The sequence below is a fragment of the Athene noctua genome, chromosome Z (genome assembly GCF_965140245.1).
Source record: "Athene noctua chromosome Z, bAthNoc1.hap1.1, whole genome shotgun sequence".
In the NCBI taxonomy this organism is placed as follows: Eukaryota; Metazoa; Chordata; class Aves; order Strigiformes; family Strigidae; genus Athene; species Athene noctua.
In genome coordinates this window covers 64,278,995-64,299,366 of record NC_134077.1, presented here as the reverse complement: position 1 = coordinate 64,299,366, position 20,372 = coordinate 64,278,995, and the positions used below count along the sequence as shown (strand labels likewise).

At 35.4% G+C, this 20,372-nt stretch overlaps 1 protein-coding gene across 1 annotated transcript in view; it reads left to right on the top strand.

The window, feature by feature from the left end:
- The window catches only part of CNTLN (centlein), a 199,441-nt gene that overhangs the window by 114,220 nt on the left and 64,849 nt on the right, over window positions 1–20,372 (top strand). Inside the window, exons 11-13 of the mRNA XM_074931653.1 lie at window positions 12,138–12,187; window positions 17,175–17,266; window positions 20,093–20,372. The exon at window positions 20,093–20,372 is cut by the window's right edge and continues 232 nt beyond it. Coding sequence (XP_074787754.1) covers window positions 12,138–12,187; window positions 17,175–17,266; window positions 20,093–20,372 — 422 coding nt within the window. The remainder of the gene's footprint in view (window positions 1–12,137; window positions 12,188–17,174; window positions 17,267–20,092) is intronic.

Below are 20,372 nucleotides of genomic sequence, written 5' to 3'. Positions count from 1 at the left end.
GGAGGAAAACATTTGAAAAGGTAGTAGTTAACCTCTTGGACTCGGAGGAAGGCTTCTCTGACTGTAGCAGCTCCTGGACTAGCCCCCTGATGTCTGTCCACACCAGCAGAAGTATACATTAGGAGATTGTGGTTGATTCTGCTTATTTCTCGAAAGAGTCATCCTTCTGCAGTCTTACAACATGTAATCCTCAGTAAGGAGTCGGCTTCCTCAGTAGGTTATTTTTTCTCATGTATTCAGCTCTATTAGAAATTAGATTCTCTGCTTGGTTTTATTTTCCAGATAAAATTCCCCAGGACAAATGGAAAAATGTCTTATTGTTTCGGTATTTATTTTAGACTGCTATGAGCCTGCTCTTTTAATTCCTTTTATCTGTATGCAGAGGAGTGTAGGAGTCTCCAGCTGGCCCTACCTGTGAATGCTGAAAGCTGCTGATGAGCAATGGCTGACTTATGGATATATATTACTCAGGAGATGGTGTTTGCTAGAGGACTAACTGGAGTCCTCTGGCAATGGGTTAACCTCGGGTCTATAAGTCTTGAGAGAAGGAGCCCTTAAAACTGATAAGTGAAGAAAAAAAGTTTATGCTATAGTGCTGGCTGCCTTTCTTAATTACCCTTTCTTTAATGCATTGATACTCAAGTATGCATGTGTATATGTACCTAAGACTGGGAGCTGTGTGAGGGCTCATGATGATATCTTTAGAACTGCTGACAATTAAAAATGATGAGTACTAGGAAATTTTGTTCTAGCAAGAAGGTATATTTTGCAGAAGCCCTGCTTATACGCAGATGGTATGAGCATTTCACCTATTCTAGTAACTTGATAAGTAAGCAACTGTTACAGAGAATTTCTTGCTGATGCCTAGCTATAATCTAAAAGAAATCAGAAGTAATTCCTTTGACAAAACTGATTCTATAGCACAGTTTTTATTATGCAACATCTTCCTATATTCCAAATGGGTGAGCATTACAAAAATAATCAAATAATGGAGGAGTAATCAAAAGAATTATATTGCCATAAAAGAGAATTCAGTCTATTGTGTGATACTGGAGAGAACTGATACTGTAATTGTGGGTCAAGGTCAGTACCTTTAAAACTGTATGCAATACCAGCATAAAGTGTAAGCTGGATAGATTTGATCTCTCTTGATTTCTTACCATCCTTGTTTTAATATTGTCAAGTGAGACTGTGACAATCATAGGTGGAGGATAGAAATGAAGCATTGGTACAGGAAACAGAATGTTGTGTGCTTTCCTGCTCTTCTTGGTGCCTTTTATATATGTATGTTAAAAACAAGAAGAATTGCTTTCATTAAGTTATTGATAGTAAACAAAACATTCTGAGGTTGTTCTCGGGATGTGAAAACAATGACATGATTCTTCTTCTCACCTGGAAGATATTGACAAGTCTTCCTGTCAGTGTTGGAAGATACTGACAGTCTTCTAGGAAGTGCCAGTAGATACCTGTTGATTTAGGGTGCTGGTTCCTATTAATTCAAGGACTCAATGTTTTTTTTCTTGGCTAGGAAAGAGATGGAGGTTGTTCTCCAGCCATGTAAGCTAGGGCATCTAGATTACTGTTGCTGGCTTGGACTGTTTCTTGTCAACAGAGTAAACTTTAGAAGTATTTTGGAGTAGGTTATATTGTCAGAAGGTCTTTTTGAGTTTTCACCCTGGTTTGGAACCAGTTAAGAAAATGCTTATTGTTGATAAAGAATTACTGAAGAATAGAGTCAAATGCTACCAGATATACTTACAAGCAGCATAACCTTTCTATGCAGAAGGTTCAAGGCCATGAGGCAATTTCAGGTTGCAGACCTAAAGGTGAAAAGCAGTACAGCAGTTTAAAGGCTTTGTATGGCTTTAAGGCACTTTTCTCCCACCTTATGGGCTATCATTTGAACTTAACAAAGCTGCTAGAAAATACATTTGAGTATAAATAAGAATTAGGCATTTTTTTCTTGAAGGAGTCATAAATGCTAGGGTTTTTTTCAGTGCACTAGTTTTATTACTCTTTCAAGCATGTGGCAAAATCAGTCTTTTTTCCTCCATCTTTAAGAAATGGTCTTGAGCAGAAAAAATTGTGTGGGAGCTGAATATGTACTTTAAACAAGACATTCAGTTAATCTTGATATAGAATTAATTTATTTTGTCTTAAAATTAGAAATAGAAATCTTGTAAGTCACTCATAGTTATGTAACCTTCATTGTCAGCAAATTCGGTAGCTGTAAATTCTTAGGGTATGTTTTTCACTTACACAATCTTCTTTAGGACTCTTGAACATAAACTAACTAGGGCTGAAAAGACTTTCCCAGTGGCATCAGAAAAGAGAGTTTTTTGCCATGTTTTGAAAACATTTTATACATTTTCAGCTTAAAAAACCCAAACTGATTGAAATCAACCTGTGTAAAGAATGCATCCAGATACAGGCCAAGTGATAACTGCAGTTTCAACATTGCAAGCTTTTAAAATGTTTCCGTTAGCATTGCCATTGCAGATAGGAGTTTAGACTTTGAGTTTAACGAAACTTAATAAAGTTTAACTGAATGTTACTTATTTTCTTTTCATCTGGATTGCTGATAGCTATTCCTAGTAATGAATCTCTTTTGACTAAGGTTATTCATGTATACAGCTAGAAGATGTTTTATGCAAATTTTCAGAGGCAATTCCGAGGGTTTTTTTACTGCTTTTAAAACATATTGAAATTTAGTTAGGTTTTATTTCTATTTTTTGGTTTTTAATCTATTTATTAATAGTTAAGAGCTTATTTACAGAATTCTGGAGTTTTAATACTCTGCTCCACATACAAATGTAAAAGGTTGTGTAAGTTGTCAGAATACTTCACAGTATTTGATAAACATTTGCACAAAGGTCATGTCTGGTATCTCTATTGTTTAAAATTATATCCTAGGACCTTCCCTTTTTAAAAGCTGAATTAAATAGTGGAATGAAAACACAGCATGAATGTGACAGACTGTAAAATTCAGTAGTAGCCTTTGACTTTGTCAAGAGAAAAGGTGCAAAGATGTGAATTTATCATGAGCTGGAAGTGGTCAATTTATACTCACACTCAGGTTTGTTTGTCTTTCCTCTTGACCTGCATATTTCCATTGTATTCAAATCCCACAGTTTGTTCTTGAATTATGGTTCAAAGGTCTATCTTCTCTGAGTCTACAGAGCAAACTCTTTTTTCCATGTAAGTTTTTTGTTTTCTCATTATGATTTGAGCAGACTTTCTTTCGAGTTCTACATTGCTGTTATGTATTCAATTTGGAACTTCAATCAGTTCTATTGTCTAAGTTAGGTTTTTCCATAGGCTTTTTTTTGTTTTGTTTTGGTTTGGGTTTTTTTTTTTTTTTTGTTCATTCTTGTTGGGTTTTTTTTGTCATTGATGTTGATGCTTAGCAGCATTTCAGTACCTACATACATCATATTTATCCTTTTGTGCAGGGGTATCATCTTTAAATGAACTTCAGTTTCTAGCTCTTCCCTGTACAAATGAAGCTTAGAATCTGTGTAGTATAACATGCTTAGAAGGCTGAGGATCTTTAGTTGTGTAATAGACAGTGAGATCATGTTTATGAGATGCTGACTGAAAGAGCACACAAACTAAGATACAACCATAGAATTTAAAAATGTCAATTTAAAAAAGGCAGAAAATCAGTTTTACTCAAAAAATGCTTATCTGTAAATTTAGTATGCTATATATTTTATTTGCTTGCTGAAGCAAAAAATTACATAGTATGAAAAAGAGAACTAGAAAGTACCCTGCTTGTCAACTGATATGTTGTCATTTAGGAGACTTGTGAAAAGGTAAACTGAAAGATCTTCAGTGTTCTGTGTTACTGCTTTACATAGCAGACAGTTGACTGTTCCTAAATTTTTGTAGAGTTCTTCCTCTCCTGCAGTTCCTAAGGACACTCATTGCTGAATTTCCCTACTAGGAAAAGAGTTGTGCTCAAATACTTTTTCCACTCAGTATTATAATCTGAAATAAGAAAGATAATTAACCCAATCTGCAGTGTAAATTTATAGGTTTTTTTACTTTGTTTAGTAACTACTGGATTTATCAGGAGAAAAATTATTTGATATCAGATACAAAAAGTTTAAAATATGCTGTTATTTTTTTCTTTTCTTTTTAAGCTAAGCTTGTAGTTGTACATAATTGTAAAATGTGAAATTTGTGGAGCAGTCCTAAAAAAAAATTGCTAGTAGCACCATTAAATGGAGATTACCATAAGGCACTTAAAATATACATCATCCTCAAAACTGCCTACTCTTGAAACATCTTCAACTACCAGCTTTTCTACTGTCAAAAAATGAGAGGAGGCAAATACTAATGTTCAAAGACTTCTTTTCAATATCCATGCCTCAAGACTACAATGAGCTAGAAACACTTTACACAGAAATCTTTCCACTGTAGAAATATCTTCAAAGATTCCATCTCTCAGCTTCAGTTTGTGTCTTGGATCTTTTCAGATGACATAAACAAGATGCCCTTTGCTCAGCACTTGCTAAATCAAATGCAAGTTTTTCAATGCGCAGTGAAATCCCCCTTCACTTAGGATCAAAACATGATGCAGTTATTCTTTCTATTGTTTGATGTGTTAATTGAAACTGAATGATGCAAAACCCAATGCAGTAAATCCAGTGAACATATGCTTAAGATAATTACAACATATATTATCTTCATCTGCTAAAATAGTGTTGGAAGTTCTTATTCACAGTATCTGAACTTTGACAGTGCTCTTCTGACTCTCTAGTTCCAGTAGGTTAGTATTATGCGTTACCACACACAGAACTTATTTTTGATCCCTTTGAGTTGAAGGATTGCAGAGGCAATCCTTTCACCCTCGGTAAGTGAGGGAAGCATCTCGTGCCACTAGAATCTGTGCAGCTGGATCAGAGGTCTCTTCAAGTACCTAATCTGCTTCGTAAAAGAGTTGAATGTGAATCATTTAACAGACTGGTAGGAAGACCTAGTCTATTAAAGGCAATCCCACTTTGGGAGAAAAAGCACACACTTTTTTTAATGTTCAGACCCACTTGAAGTATTTTTTGGAGAGGCAAGGAAAGTTTCATAAAGATAAATCAGCTCTTACTTATTAGATTGGCACATCTGTGTGGTGGGACACTGGGAAATAATAGTGTAAATGAAAGGCTGGAAAGTGTCTCCCCCCACCCCTGCTTTTTGGCACTATGTTCTTTTAGGTTGAGTCATTTGTTTCAGTGTTGTGTTACGCTTTAGCAGTTTCTGTGACTTCTTCAGTTAGCTTGAATTCCTTGGAGTCCCTTCTTGCTCCTTAGAAAGTTCTTACTTGACCTTTCTTTGATACTTCTTCCAACTGATCATGTTCACTTGTTCTTGTGAAAAGTAGCAATCATACAGTCTCTGCAAAGTACTGCAAGAAGACCATATTACACCATTTCCTCCTTTTGTTGAGCTGCACTCTTGTAATAAAATATACAGGCTACAGTGCTTTTGTGGTGGATTTTAGAGAACTGAAACAGATGTGTATTTTTTGTTACAATGCATATACAGGTGCTTTTTTTTTTAACAAGCTCTAGCTAGAGTAGCGTGTCAGAAGTATTCAAATGTGTCAGAGTACATTTTACTACTGAGCTGGGAACAAACAGAAAAGAATGAAGGGAGCTACTTGCCTCTATGTGTAGCTCTTCACATTGCGATTTTTTCTGGTTTTTGCCTTGTAATGTAAAAATATTTATGAGTGATAGTAAAAAAAAACAAACCCTGAACTGCTCACAGTCATGATAAAAAACCACAATTACTTGTACATTACTTTTTCATCTTCTGATTTTGTATAATGAATATAATATGTATGAAGACTGCATAGATTATTTTTTTTTTCTCTTTTAGCACTATATTTGCCATTAAAATTCTGTAGAAAATAAAGTTTGAAGGTTCGGTTATATTACGTTTCTTTTTCAGAAAGAAAAGATTGAATAGAAATCAGTATAGAATCTGTTCCCAGATGAGTTGAATACTTAGAAATTTCCTCAGTGCTAACCATGTTGGCCTTGAGTGGCCCAATCTTTGTATTCAAAATTTAACAAGTTTGTGAACCAAAGGTTATCAGGCTTCAGAAATTAGAAAGAGTGAAAGAAACCAAGAAACCAACTAACAAACTAATTAGGATAGGATGAGAGTAACTGGTTCAAGAAGGGAGGCTATACCTGTGTAAGCTTCCCCAGATCGAAAAAAAAAAAAAAAAACACCTCAGGATGCGGGTAGCAGTCTCCCCAGTGGAATGCAATTTATTCAGTTTGGTTTAGTGTGACATGTATGAGTGTCTACATATAAGACATGTTTTATGTATGCTGCTGCAAAAAGCATAAATCTTGGGAAAGGAGAGCATCCTGTTTGCTAGGAGAAATCTAGTCTCTTAGATGAGACCATGAATGAGATGACACCTGCTGTCTAGCTGATGTGACAGTGTCCTCTTGCACCAAGAATGCTCCTGCAGTAAATGGACTCTTTTTAAGTATAGGAGGAAGCAGATGTTGGTAGTGGGAGCTTACAAAAGATAAAGAAAGGAGTTTTAAAATACTGTCAACAGTAGTTGACTGGCATATTAAGCAACAGAATGACAAAATAATTTACAACTACTTCTTTGCTGGTAGCCCTAAGAATAAGATGTGGAACTAGTTTTGACATTAGATGACAATCCTGACGTATTAGGCATCTCAGTGACCTGGAGGAAGGAGGGTAATATGTGAGGTACAGTGTTGCCTGGGTACTAGCTTTGCAGCAATGACACAGTAGAATTACCTGGTGAGAGAGTGGCACTTTATGAAAAGGATTATTTAAGTGTAATATTGGACAGCTATTACAGAGAAAGGGAGCACTGTGTAATGTTTTTGGATAGAAGTCCTATATTTTAATAATAAATAAGTAACAGTGACAGTGTAGTGCTGATCTTTTCGACAGGATGCTGAGAGTGATACGGAAATGCAAAGCAATATTCAATGAGTTGTGAAGGACAGGCTGTAATCATGGAAGGTTACAACTATCCACATCATTATCTTGCCAAGGCAAGATGTAGAGATACAAATTTTTGTGGAATAAGTAACTTTTCTAGAGCAATCAATCTTAGAAACCAAAAGGAAAAATCCTGTTGTGGATTTTGAGTGGTGTACAGAACTTAAGTTCAGGAAGTATTAGAGAGAAAGCCTCTCTGTAATAGTTATCTCAATACGATGAGAAACACAGAATTGTGCAGCTTAGCTTGGAAGGAACCTCTGGAAGCTGTCTTCTCCAGCCTGCTGCTCAAAGTAGTGGCAATTTTGGAAGGTGGCTTAAGATCTTGTCAAGTTGTGACAAAGGATGGAGGAGATGGAGACCAAGGATAGAGATTTCAGAAACTTTCTGGATAGAGATTTCAGAAACTTTCTGGGCAACTGTTCCAGTGTCTGACCAGTTTAATGAGCAGGGTTTTTTTTATATCTAGTTGGAATTTGATATATTTTAACTTGTGTTCATTGGCTCTTGTACCATCCACTGTGCTCCTCTGGGAAAAGTCAAGCTCTGTCTTTTTGATGCCATTGTGTTAGGTAGACACCAGTAACATCTTCCCTTCTCCTAGTGCTGAATAAACCCAGGTCTTTCACCCTGTTATTTTAAATTGTGTGCCCAATCCCTGACCATTGTGGTACTCTGTTGCTAAACTCGATCTAGTAGATCAGTGTCTTTCTTGGAGGAGCCCTAAACAAGACACAGCCACACATACAGTCTCAGAAGTGCTGAATAGAATCAATTTTGTAAACCAACTGACTATACTCTTGTCTATACAACCGGCATGTTTTTATCCTTTGCCACAAAGGCATTTCACTGTCTAATGTTCAACTTCTTGCTCAGAAGGAACCCACTTCTTCTGCAAAGCTGCTCTCTAGGCAGTTGGTCTCCTAGAACATCCTGTTATGAGGGGTTATTCTGACAGGAATTTGCCTTTGGGAAACTTCATGAAGTTCCCATCAGCCCATTTTTTCTGCCAATGAGGTGTCTCTGAACAGTGGTCCAGCCCTCCAGTGACTGTCTCAGTTCCTCCCCTGAGTTTTACATCATCAGTGGCCTTGCTGAGAGGCACTCTAACCCGTCTTTGACATTTTTAATAAAGACATTAAACAGAACAGGCTTTGATATAGATCCCTGAGGGATGCTTTCAACTGTTAGCTGCCAGTTGGGCTCCACACTTTAAGCCTAACAGTCCAGCCAATATCCAAGCCAACTTACCTACTTTTCCATTCAGATCTCAACTATTTGTCAATAAGGAGGTGGGCAACCATCTCAAATGCCTTGCCAAATTCAAGGTATACACCGCTGCCTGCTCTCCCTTTATTCTTACAGCCATGTCATCTCTTTACAAAGACAGTCAGGTTAGTAAAGCAAGATTTTTCATTGGTAAATCCATGCTAGCTGTTTCAAATCACTTTTTGTCCGTTAGGTGACTGGATATGATTTCCAGGATGATTTGCTCTGTAACTTTCTTAGAATAAAAGGCGAGGCCTATATTTCCCCACATCTCACCCTTTATGAAGATGGGTTCATGGTAATGTTTTCCTCTTTTTTCTTTTTTTTTAAATTAGATTTAAATAATAGCAGAAGAGAGTGGACCAAATCAATTGGGCTGAGGATAGTGATATTCACTTTCCAGAAAGGGAACCATATAATCAAAAAACCTGCAACCTCCCAAACTCTAAAACAAGCAGTACAGAAAGCCTATGAACAGTTAGAGACTGTTAAGAACGGTACTGTAGTTGAAACCCATCTGAAATATGTGCTACAATTTTAAAAGTAAAATTTAAAAAAGCCCAAACCAACACCCACCCCAAAACAGTCTTTAAAAAGCGCTCTGTAAAGACTCAGTAGGGAAGCTTTTGTGGCCCTCACAGAGAAAAGGTTAGAATTTAAAACTTAAGCTTGCATTAATGAGAACAGGTATGCCAATAAACAGTGGCAGGACAAATGCAAGTGGAAAACTGAGAAGGCTAAAAAGCTTTTGAAGTGTGATTTTCAGATATTTAAGTGGTGGTAGTAAAGTTTTGCTTAAATAAAGTGAAAAAGAAACCAGTTAGGAAATTTGTAGGTTTGCTTAATGATAACAGTGTAAAATGATACACTACGTTTACAAGGCCATAAAAGAACAGCTCAGTGAATCTTTGCATCAATCTTCCCTGCTGCAGATGCAAAGAAGATGCCAACAACTCAGGAGTTCTTTGTAGCAGATATATCAAAGGTGTTAGATCTGTTTGAAGTAACTGTACAGCAATTATGAGGTCAAGCAGATAAGTTATTTGTTAATATCTTCACACCTCAAGCAGTGTGAAGAAACTCGAGTATGAAATTATTGAACTGTAACCTCATCATAAACAGCCACTGTGCCAGTGGACTGGCACATTGCCACTGTAACTCCCATTGTGTTGGTTTAAGCCCTGCTGGGACCGGAGACCATGTTGCTGTTGTCCCTCCCCCACCCTCAGCCGGTCAGGCTGGAAGTGAGGCACAAACCCTGGGTTAAAATAAGAATAAATTTAACACAACAGTGTGATAAACAATCTGAACAACAACAGTAGCAATGATAACAACAATAAACAGCAATAACAGTAAGCAAGACAAAAGATATACAGAGAAATACTGCAATGGTTACGGAACTGCCACATGCTCCCCGCCACCGAAGCCACCAAGGAAAATAGTTCCCGTGCTCCCTCGCCCGGACCTGACATCAGCATGGTATGAATAACCCAGCTGGAGATCCCTTCTCCCTCCCTGCTGGGGAAACTTAACCCTATCCTAGCTGAACCAGGATACCTATCTACAAAACGGGCTCCAGAGGGAGTTGCAGACCACTGAACCTGAGTGCTTCAGTACTTGGGAAGATGGCAGTCTGTCTTTAGGAAAAATAGCAGGGGGAGAAGGAAAAAAGAAACAAAAAGGGAGAGAGATCACTGAGCACAGATCAACAGTTTTGTTGGGGGAGTGTCACTGTGGCTCCTGTAAAGGGAAATCCCGATTCATTAACTTGCTGGAATTGCAAGAGGGTGACAGTAACTATGAGGTAACAGTAATCTGGCCTGTATTTTCCAATTGCCTTTGACAAGGCTTCACATGAAAGGTTATAAAGAAATTCCGTTCCTGTGGGATTGGAGGAAAGGCCCTTTTAGCAAGAGGGAATGAGTTAAAGTGGAAGAAACAAAGGGTAGCGCTTACATGCTGCTTTCAGGATGGAAAATTGTAATCAGACTGCAGAAACTGTTAGGCTTGTGTTTTCTCTTGAGTAGCGTCTGCTTTTGCCTCTGCTGGAGAGAGAGCACTGGTGATGGATGGACCCAGTGCTGGTCTAATCCATTTGGGCATTTCTAATATTAATGTGAGCTAGTCATTGGCTTGTGTGGGTTGGATCTTGTATTACAGGTTGTAATTTCTTGTCTAGGCTTACCTGAAATATTTCCAGTTTAGATAGGTCATAATTTCAGTTGGAGACTAGATTTCACAGACAAATGTATTTGGAAGCACTTCAGATATTCAGACTACAAACCAATCCCTTTACTTATTTCATGTAAGTTACTTACTTCTTTATGTCTTTCATCACCCTAAAAAAATCTTTATGTAAAAAAAAAGTTAAGTCTTTTTAAAAATCTTGCACGATTATCATTGTATGCTTGTCAGTGTGTAGGGAGGCAACATGTATGTATATATATGCGTAAACTTGTGTACATTCAAATAATGTTTTTAAAGCTGAAAAATAACATATTCAGAAGATAGAGGTTCAAGCAGGAAGCGTGTGATGTTGAATACAGTCTTTAATTATGTAAACAGAGAATGTTTTTCGAAGGAAGTGTTTTACCATTCAATGCAAAAGTGAACATGCTATGAGGAGTTAGGACAGTGTGGAGGTAAAGGCCACTGTAGTTTGTTACAGAAATTGATCATGACTGAGGCATGGAGAATGAAGGAACAGCAAAAAAATGAGCTGAGTAATCCTGAAAGTAGCTGGAGTTTTATATGTCATGCAAAGCAAGTTATATTAAATTTTCATATTTCTTTTTCGTTGTACTTCATCCATTACGGCTGAGTCACAGATGTGTTTAAATGTGCTTTAAAATACTACATATACTGAAAGATCTTTTTTTAAAATTCCTTCCTTAAGTTAGCAGATATTTTGGCTTGATTTTCTTTGTGCCTTATCTTAGAGGAATTTTGTAAATCATGTATTTCCTATGAAGCAGCTAGGTGCTGCTGTTCAAAGTGCAGCAGAAATGACTGTGAGGAAATTAGCAATCCAACCTTCAGAGTTAGAACAATGTGTATTTGTATAGTATATGAGTTTGTATTTTAAACAAAATCTGCGTATGAAATGACTGCCCTCTGTTCTATGTGCTGTAGGATCCTAGACTAAAATAGGCGGGGATCCTATTGCTAAAATAGTGCACAGCTGTACAATTAAAGTTTGTGTCAGAAAACACAAGTATAAATGAACCATTTAAGTTAATGTCTTTCATTCTAGCATTTCCAGTTTGACTTTGAAACTTTAGCATTGGGACAACTTTATTTGTATGTAATTTTAGTAAAACTGAAAGCAGATATTTTGCTATACAGACCTTAGCTGCTTGATATTACAGAATAAACTATAGTAGTAATATAGTAGTAGATTATTGCTGGAAAAGAGGAGGAGAGATTTCATTAATAAGTTTCTCAAATAATCGCTGAATAAAGTGGAATAGTAAGATATATCTTCACATGGTTGGGTGGTGGTTTCCCCTGAGACTGAATACTTACTCAATTCTTAACAGGATTCAACCTCCTATGAGTCTCTTTTCCATCTCAGGCATTTCCTTATCTAAAAAGGACTAGGTGAAACTTCTTAGTGTATGTTACAATCAACATTATATCTGAATCTTATAAATTCAGATTTATAAATTTTAATCAGCTGTTGTACAAATGACTCCATAGTATTGAAGTATGCTAAGTGTCACCAAATTAGAACTAATTCCTGGGTGTTGACAGCTTTTTCCTCAGTAACATATTGATATGGTTTTGGTTTAATTTTTTAAATGGTTTTATTGTAGTTTCTATGCGGTTGTTCTGTGGTTCTTACTTTTTTATTTCCTCTTTTGTAGACTGAATCTCGAAGAAGAACTGGATCACATGAAAGTATACCGATCTATAGGTAATTACACCATACAGGAGTTTAACTATGTTTACCACAAAAAAGGGAAAGTATAGTATTTTATATGTATGTATGAAGTCTATTAGAAATACTAATTTTAAGGTTACTTTCTTTACAAAGTTTAATTTATTTTTCTTGAATGTGTATTTTGTAACCATAAAGCCATACATATTCTTATTTCAAAGTACATTTACCCTTAAGTTCTCCACATGACTATTAAATCAATGACAATTTTTTATATAGATATACACTTATATATCTTTGCAACTTATGTGTATATACTACATAAAAAATCAGTTATTTTATGTTTAAAATAGCTATGTATACATATATAAATATATATGTGTAAAATCTAAAACATGTCTTAATATGTAAGTGTAAAATTTAAAAGATGTTTATATGTTTAAGAAGCTTTCTCCAGAGTCTGAAATGGTTTTTGCGGAACTGAAGTACAGTGATACAGAAATTACATGCTCATTGAGACTTCTTTTATAATACTTGTCTCACAAAGTATATGAATTTGAACGTAAATCAAAATGGTGGAAGTCTTACAAGAATTGATCATTAATATATTTTTTTATATCTTTACAATCTTTACAATAATTGATGGTTCTGTGAAGATAGGTCTATGTCAGTTGGATAGTTAACATATTACCACTGCCTACCCATCACTCTGATTCTTTGTATTATTTGCTGTTCCTCAATGGTCTGGAGAAGTATTCAAAAGTCTGTAGTTACAATACAGCTGGGTGTCACAACTGTGGTGAAATCTTTATGCACAGTATAGTGAAAAACAAGGAAGTAGGAGACTTGAAGTACTCTATATGTTTTTAGCAATAAAACCTTGCCATTCTTTATCCCAATTTTCTGCTGGTGGCTGTTTTCTTTTTTTGTGATAATGTTGGCCACTTGAATGAAAAAAATAAAGATTTTGTTTTATAGTATCTATAAAACTAAGTGGAAATATCCAGCTGCTGAAGACTGAAAGTTACTGGGGTTTTTTGTGTTACTACTTATGTGTTACTTTCATAGCCCCGGGTAGAGCTGAAAGGAACTAGTGAAGGTTTCAAATACTGACTTTAAAAATCACTTCTTTGTTTTTGCCAATTTAGTCAGTCTTTGCACAGAGAGAAGTGGAAAGGCAACCAGCAGTGAGAAGGAATTGAGGGCCTGCTGAGCAATAACCATGCATTTCCAAAAAACAGTCAGATTCCTGAAACTGCCAGTTCTTGACATGTTTAGTGCTTTAACAATTAGTCCTTTATTCCTTCTTTTTTCATTATCTTTTCAGAGTAAAACATACCCTTTTTTAAAAGCAGGTGGGTGGATACACATTTCTAGTTTGGTTATTGGCATGATGATTAATTGTTATATTGGGACTGAGAAAAATTGTTCATCTACTAGTGAAGTGTGTTAGGCAAATTTTATTTACCTTTTCCAGCATTTCTTGTTATAGGTATCATTTAGATGGACAGGAGATTTTTGGTAAGATTCAAAGTCAAGTCTAAAGATATGTATTAAGCAGCACTTTTTGTTAGCACATAAGACTGAGATGATTCCAGCTGTTTCCAAACTTAAAACAATTAAGTATAAAAAAATAGTTGCTCACCCAGCCTGTAAAAAGTAATTTCCTTATTGTTCCCCTTGCAAATCCTAAGGCATTGCAGTGTGGTGGACAGTTTTATCAGTTGGTTGACATTTTCTAGAAGATTATACAATAATGACTGAAGCTGAATGTCCATCTTTGAGCATAAATTAGTGTATGTGAGCAGTCCTTGCTCATGCAATAAGAAAGTGTCTACATCCTCTGCCCTAAAATGGGTATTAAATGCCTTCCTCTTCCTAAATAAAAGTACAGTCTCAGGTCTGTTATCTGTAATTTGCTGAAAGACCAAACTTGGTATGGTATAAATACACTTTGTTCACAGTCTTAGTAAGTATGATTTATTTTCTAAAAGGAAACCTGACATGAATTTACTCAGCTTATCTGTGATGCTGGAATTCACTTTCACCTTAGCCAATACCAGTTTCCATCAGGCTTTCTAACATCAAGGAATAAATTCTGCAAAGAAAGTGTCTGAGCTTCTCTATTAAAAAAGATAGCCTCTATCCTCTTGCTTGATTAGATATCAGTTGTGTTTGTCAGGAGGAAGTACTGGATAGCTTTGTTGCTTTTCCACATAGTTTTTCAATTCCTGCTGGTCAAAGATGAAGGAGGTCAGGGGAAAGGAAACTCTGCTCCTACCATTTCCTATTTCTTTCCTTTGTGATTCAGATGTGCAAGGTGTTCTTTTGCCATTGCTGATCAAATCCAAATTCACTATTCATGCTATTCACATCAGTATTTGTATATGAATGTAAAGAATGTGTTGGCAGGTACTTGTGCATTTCCTCCAAAAGCAGCAAAGTGGGTCCATGTAATTATATTCAGAAAAATAACAAGTGCCTTATTAAAAGAAGGTAAACTGTTGCCCCCCTGTTTCTTCAAGGAGGCAGTTTGAAGGCTTCTTTCATTATGAGATTTCTTCTGAATCTACCGTATCTCTAGCTCATATGTGAGAATGGTATTTCCTTCTGGTCTTCGCAGTGGTTTTTCCCATTGGCTCTTTTACAGTCAGCACATCTTTGGGAGCATGGGTAGCTAGCACTGGAGTCAGTAACACAGTGGCTTTCTGCACCATGGCAGCTTCTGTCTGTCAGGGGATTGTTTCACCTGATGCATACTGGAAGCAAAGATGTCATTCTTTTGATGGTTCAGGTAGCTACTCTCTGAGTGACTAATACACAGCTGGGTTTTTTTTAAAACTGATCGTTTTTCTCTGTGTAATAAGGCTTTCTGCAAATAATAATAGCGAACTGTAGTATCATAGTTCAAGTACCATTTTGCCAGCGGTGTTGGACTAACTCATCATCAGATTTGGTGACTTAATTAGGAGTTAATTGTTATGTTCTAAAACTGGCAGTTAACTATGCTTCCTTGGTGGGATGTAAGTATACTGCTGTAAGACCACAGTAATTTGATGACTGAAGATAGTGGGGTTTATGACTTGCGGGCCTACTCCTTGGGGAAGAACTTGGTATTTTTTTATGTAGGAGTATGACGTGTAGAGCATGTGTCTTGCCAAGCAGACTGATATCTTGAATGTTTCTGCTATCATAGACAGACAGACAGACAGTTACAGTCAATCCTTTTTAATTGCCTTCCTAAAAAATTCCTGTGAGTGACTACATAACAATTAGAAGGTGAGAGGGGAAAAGAGGGCTGAATAGGCCATTTATTTTCTGCTCGAAAGAAAGGGCTACGCATCAGTGACCTTTGGCTTTTCTTTAATTCATGTTGCTTGTGACTTCTGTGATAATACTGAACATGCATAGTTTTTTCTATTTTGCAGTAGCATTCTTTATTCTTGGCATATTATATGTTTATTTATAGAGTTTTAAATTGTATTTTAATACATCCACATAATAAACATAACACCTTGTGTGCTTTGATCAGTTTCTTTGACTATGGGAAATCATTTTTCTTTTCAGTGGAGTACAGTAAATGCTGATATAAAAGCTACAGCAGACATTCAAATGAGTGAATATTTAGAAAAAGATGAAAAGCATGTTCATATTATCTTTGTGTGTTACTTAAAGAATGTTGTAAATGTATGCAGTACCACTGTGCTGGGGGACTGTAGTCTGAAATAACATGGGAACTAACATATTAATATCAAGGTAAAGGTACATATTCCCCAGATGCATAGTTTTACCTTTTTCAGCTTTTATTATCTTTAGAATAGTGTTCCATTTATTTCATGAATACAGAAGTATTAATTAGCCATGACATGTTCTAAAGACAAAAGAAAGGTCTAATTCACTCTAACAAACTTGTTAGTCACTGTTTATATCAAGAGGATTGTGAATCTACAGAGAGTAACACTGTTTTCTTCTACACTCGCTTTGTTTATAAATCAAAAGTTTTTAAGTGACCTGCAATGTTTGCTTGTAGTTTGAAATGCGACTTCTAAAGCAGACCTCCATCATGTAGAACAAATATTTATCCCTTAAGGTTAATTCTTTAAGTTAATTTGGGGTGAAGAAGGGCAAGACGAGAAATGTGAATATTGTGATGTTTTTTACAGTGTTGGGATTTTTTGTTTGTAAACATAGTATTTTGTACTCTAAGAAAAAGTCTTTCTGAAGTGAGTAATTACTCTTCTCTGTGAGCAGTGGGCAATTTATGAATGCTAAGCTCTTGGTTCAAATATAAACAGAATGTATTTAACTTCAGATTTACCATACATATTAGTACTTCTAAACTTTTTTCTTAGCATTCTTCTCTATGAATAGATCTAATTTTTAACTTTAAGGTGCATAGCTGTCTGTGAGAGTGATGCTTAGAGTCATGTTCTCTCTCATTAGTTCTATCAATTTCTAATTGTTACGAAATCACAATATTACAATAGAATGATTTTTGTGATTTATCTGGTGAAGTACATGATCTTTCACATAACAAAAAAAGGGGTTTAAAGTTTTCATCCATCCTAATTCTGTTACTGTTTGCTTTGTTCACCACTCACTCTGATCCTCCTGGCAGGAGACAAGACCTAGAGAACAAAACTGGTAGTGACTGTGTAGATAAAAAGGCAATGAATTCTGCTTTTAAGGCATAGAGGGAATAGTCTATAAAAGAATAAAAATCAGAATGAAAGTACAGTGTCTTTAACCTGCAGATCTATTGTACCTTTGAAAAGCTTGTACTCTGAAAAAACATACTGATGCTACAAAGAGTCATAATTATGTCACAGAACACTTTGAAAAGAGGTCACTTTTTAGAAACTGGCCAAAAGGCTTGTCAAGAAAATAGACCACATTATAAATAATTGCAGAAGTAAAGAATGCATTTCCTTAAAATGCCTAGGTATTGTTTTAGTGCAATACTAGGTGTCACACTGTATTTTATTTATTATCTGATAGAGATGTATTATTTATTTTCTGATAGAGCCACTTTTTAAACTTAGTGAAGATAATGGGATCAAGAACAGTACACCAAAGAGGAATATGAAAGAAGTTTCACATGAGACATTACAGAAGGTAAGATTCCAACCATAGCAAACAGATCTAAATTTTAATGTAAGGATCACATTTATATAAAAGTCAGTACTCGTGAATTTAGGCTATTATTTTCCTTTCCTAATACAAAAATATGGATTTTCAAAACTGTGTCAGAAATTAATTCTAGTGAAGTAGCTGTGAATGCATCATGTGAGATAAACATGGTTAATGTCAGAGAAACTGAAAAGAATGTTGAGAGGTGTAATGTTAAAAACTAACAAATTATCTGATTGAAAGTAACATATGCTTAGCATTTTACCACTTTTAAGTTCAGAAACCTTTGTTTCTTTTGCTGAGTATTTAACTTCACATGTTATCAGGTGTTAATCTCTGTAGAGCTCTTGCTACAGAAGAAAACTGATGCACAATACTGATAAATCCACCTTTTGCTATATTTAAATTTTAGCACAACATTGCATATGCAAATATTTTCTACATATGTGGGTTTATCACTCTTTTCACAAGATAGTACTGCATGCATTTAGTATTCTTTGGCTTAGGAAATACGATGAGTATTTAATCTTTACTGCTCAATATTCTACATGTTTTACCTTATTCAGTAACAAGATGTTCTTAACTAGTTGCTATTTGTATTGATATTTGTAATATACACAAGTAGTTTAGTATGTTAACAGGTGTTCACTTAAGAGGGCTCACTTGTATTTTACCATATGTTTTGTCTGCTGCAAAGAAAAGACATCCTTCAAACAGTATCATGCCTTTTGTTTGTCATTTTGCAAAACAATATTTGTTTAATTACTTATAAATCTTTAAAAGCATGCTTAAATTGAAGAAACACAAATCTATAACTTTGAATGTCAGTTTGGGTATGTCTATTTATTTTTTATTTGTGAATTAACTTGTAGGAAGTATGGTAATTTACAGCAGATGATGTGATTGCATATACTTGTAACACTTGCCATATGGTCAGGCAATGAAGGCTGTCATCTCGTTATTACTGAATGACAAACATCATGTTAAAATAATAACACACAGAATAGGAAGTGCTCACATTCATTTATCTTAAGGTAGAGTGAGTAATTGAAATAATATGAATGCTACCATCTGAAATGTCACACAGTTTATGCTTGCTTATCATCTATATTTCAGAACTATAATTTTGTTTGCCAGCTACTACATAATTTTTATCTCTATGGATATACAAAGTTATGATGGTGCCTTAGGGACAGGTGTAGAATCTATTCATTGTTTGTTTCCTTACAGCTGTCATACATGACTTTAAGTGCTAGTGAGTGCAAAAGGTTGCTTTAAAGAACTGAGGATATAATAGCAGAATCTCAGTTTAGGAAGATAGATGATGAAAGGTACTGGTCTAACTCCTTATCTCTGGAGAGGAAGCTACAAACTATGATTTTAATCATAACGGTTTCACTGAAGCATTTGGAAGAAATGCTTTTATTTCTAATTTTACCCAATAACTTTATGTAGCCATAAGGTAATCTCATCATTGTGGGAACGCTATGAATTTCTGTAAAGGAAGGTAACAATGGGTAGGCATGCATATTAAAGGTTTGCTATCAAACTCATAAATTCAATATCAAATTCATAAATGTATATGAAGTTTGAGTGGCTTTTGCCCTTATTTATTCTCTATGTTAAGACCTCTCATTTATCAGAATAAAATCTGTAGTACCCACTTTGTAAATCATTCCATAAGTTTTAAATTAATTTAAATGCATTAGCAAAGTGTCCTGCAAAACCATCCAGCATTTACTGAGAAATACTATGTTTTCACTGTTTTCAATGTGAAAGCGGCTTTTGACTTTTTATATTGCTACAAAGTGATAGAATTGGCCAGTATTTTGTAAGGCGTGTAGCTGAAGTTGAACACGTACATTCTACTACAACTCCTTGAAAAATAGGCTTTTCTACCCATGTCCAGAAAAATCAGGAGCATCTGGGACTTTCCCTAGTGAAAGAGTAGGGATGAAGCTTGACAAAACCAACCAACTGTATTTCTCCAAAATAACTAAGTGGTTACTGAGCACAAAACACACTCAGATGTCCTTTGCCAGCTTCTGGGGAAGTCTCAAAAATTGCCCCTTATTTATGGAAATCGTGGGGTTTGGTTGTAATTTAAAGCAAATATTCCATAACGCTGCATATTGGTTTATTGTTAATGACCTTGAATATGTGTAAACCTCAAAGGACTTTGCGAACAAAGCATATGCATCATATATAGGTAGAATATGCTCCTTCAGACTATATATGAGCAGCTTGTAAAGTGGCTTCATTGGAATAGGATAGATTTTCCCTTCTGTGAACAGAAAATACATTTCAGCCTTCATATTTAGGTGCTGAGCTTCTGATAACTCTTGCTATGATTTGTTTGGGGGTTTTTGGAAAATGAAATTAATATTTAATTGTCTATTTGCAAGACTTAAAAGAACTTGTTGATTTAGATAGCTAGTGAAAAATTGCCTGTGTTTCAAAATAGTTTTTCTTCTGAAAATGTTTTTTTAAATTCAATTAGTATGTATAACCAAATCAGTAATGAGCTCAAGATGCATCAGGAATGTTCATTAGCATACTTAAACTTCTGTGTCACTTTGTCTGGAATTTTAACTTTTTACCATTTGCCCTTTGTTCAACATCTGTATTATTGCAGCTAAAATGTTTTCATCTGCACTATGTTAGAATTATTTTAAAATTAAGGACCATAGATTGCTATTGACCTTGTTCTTGATGTAATATTATTGTCATACAATAAATACATTTGAAACCAAAGGGTTTTTTTTACTGAATAGTCTGAAATATTATAAATGCTAAAATTGCTTTTGTTAGGTACAACAACTAGAAGGAAGATTCAGAGCTGTTGAAGGGGAATTAAAGAAACAGAAAGAAGTAATTAAAGACTTACTGAAGGAGAAAAATTATTTGGAAGAATCTTTAAAAGTGCAAAAGGAAGATGCAGATACAAGAGAAAGAGAGCTACTTAAGAGGATTTGTGAAATTAAAAAAGACAAAGCGGAACTTCAGTTAGTGAATGATGAGCAGGAAAAAGAAGCTGCCTCTTTGAAGAGGCAAGTGGCAGAAGCTAAAAGGTTGAGAAGTGAAAATGAAG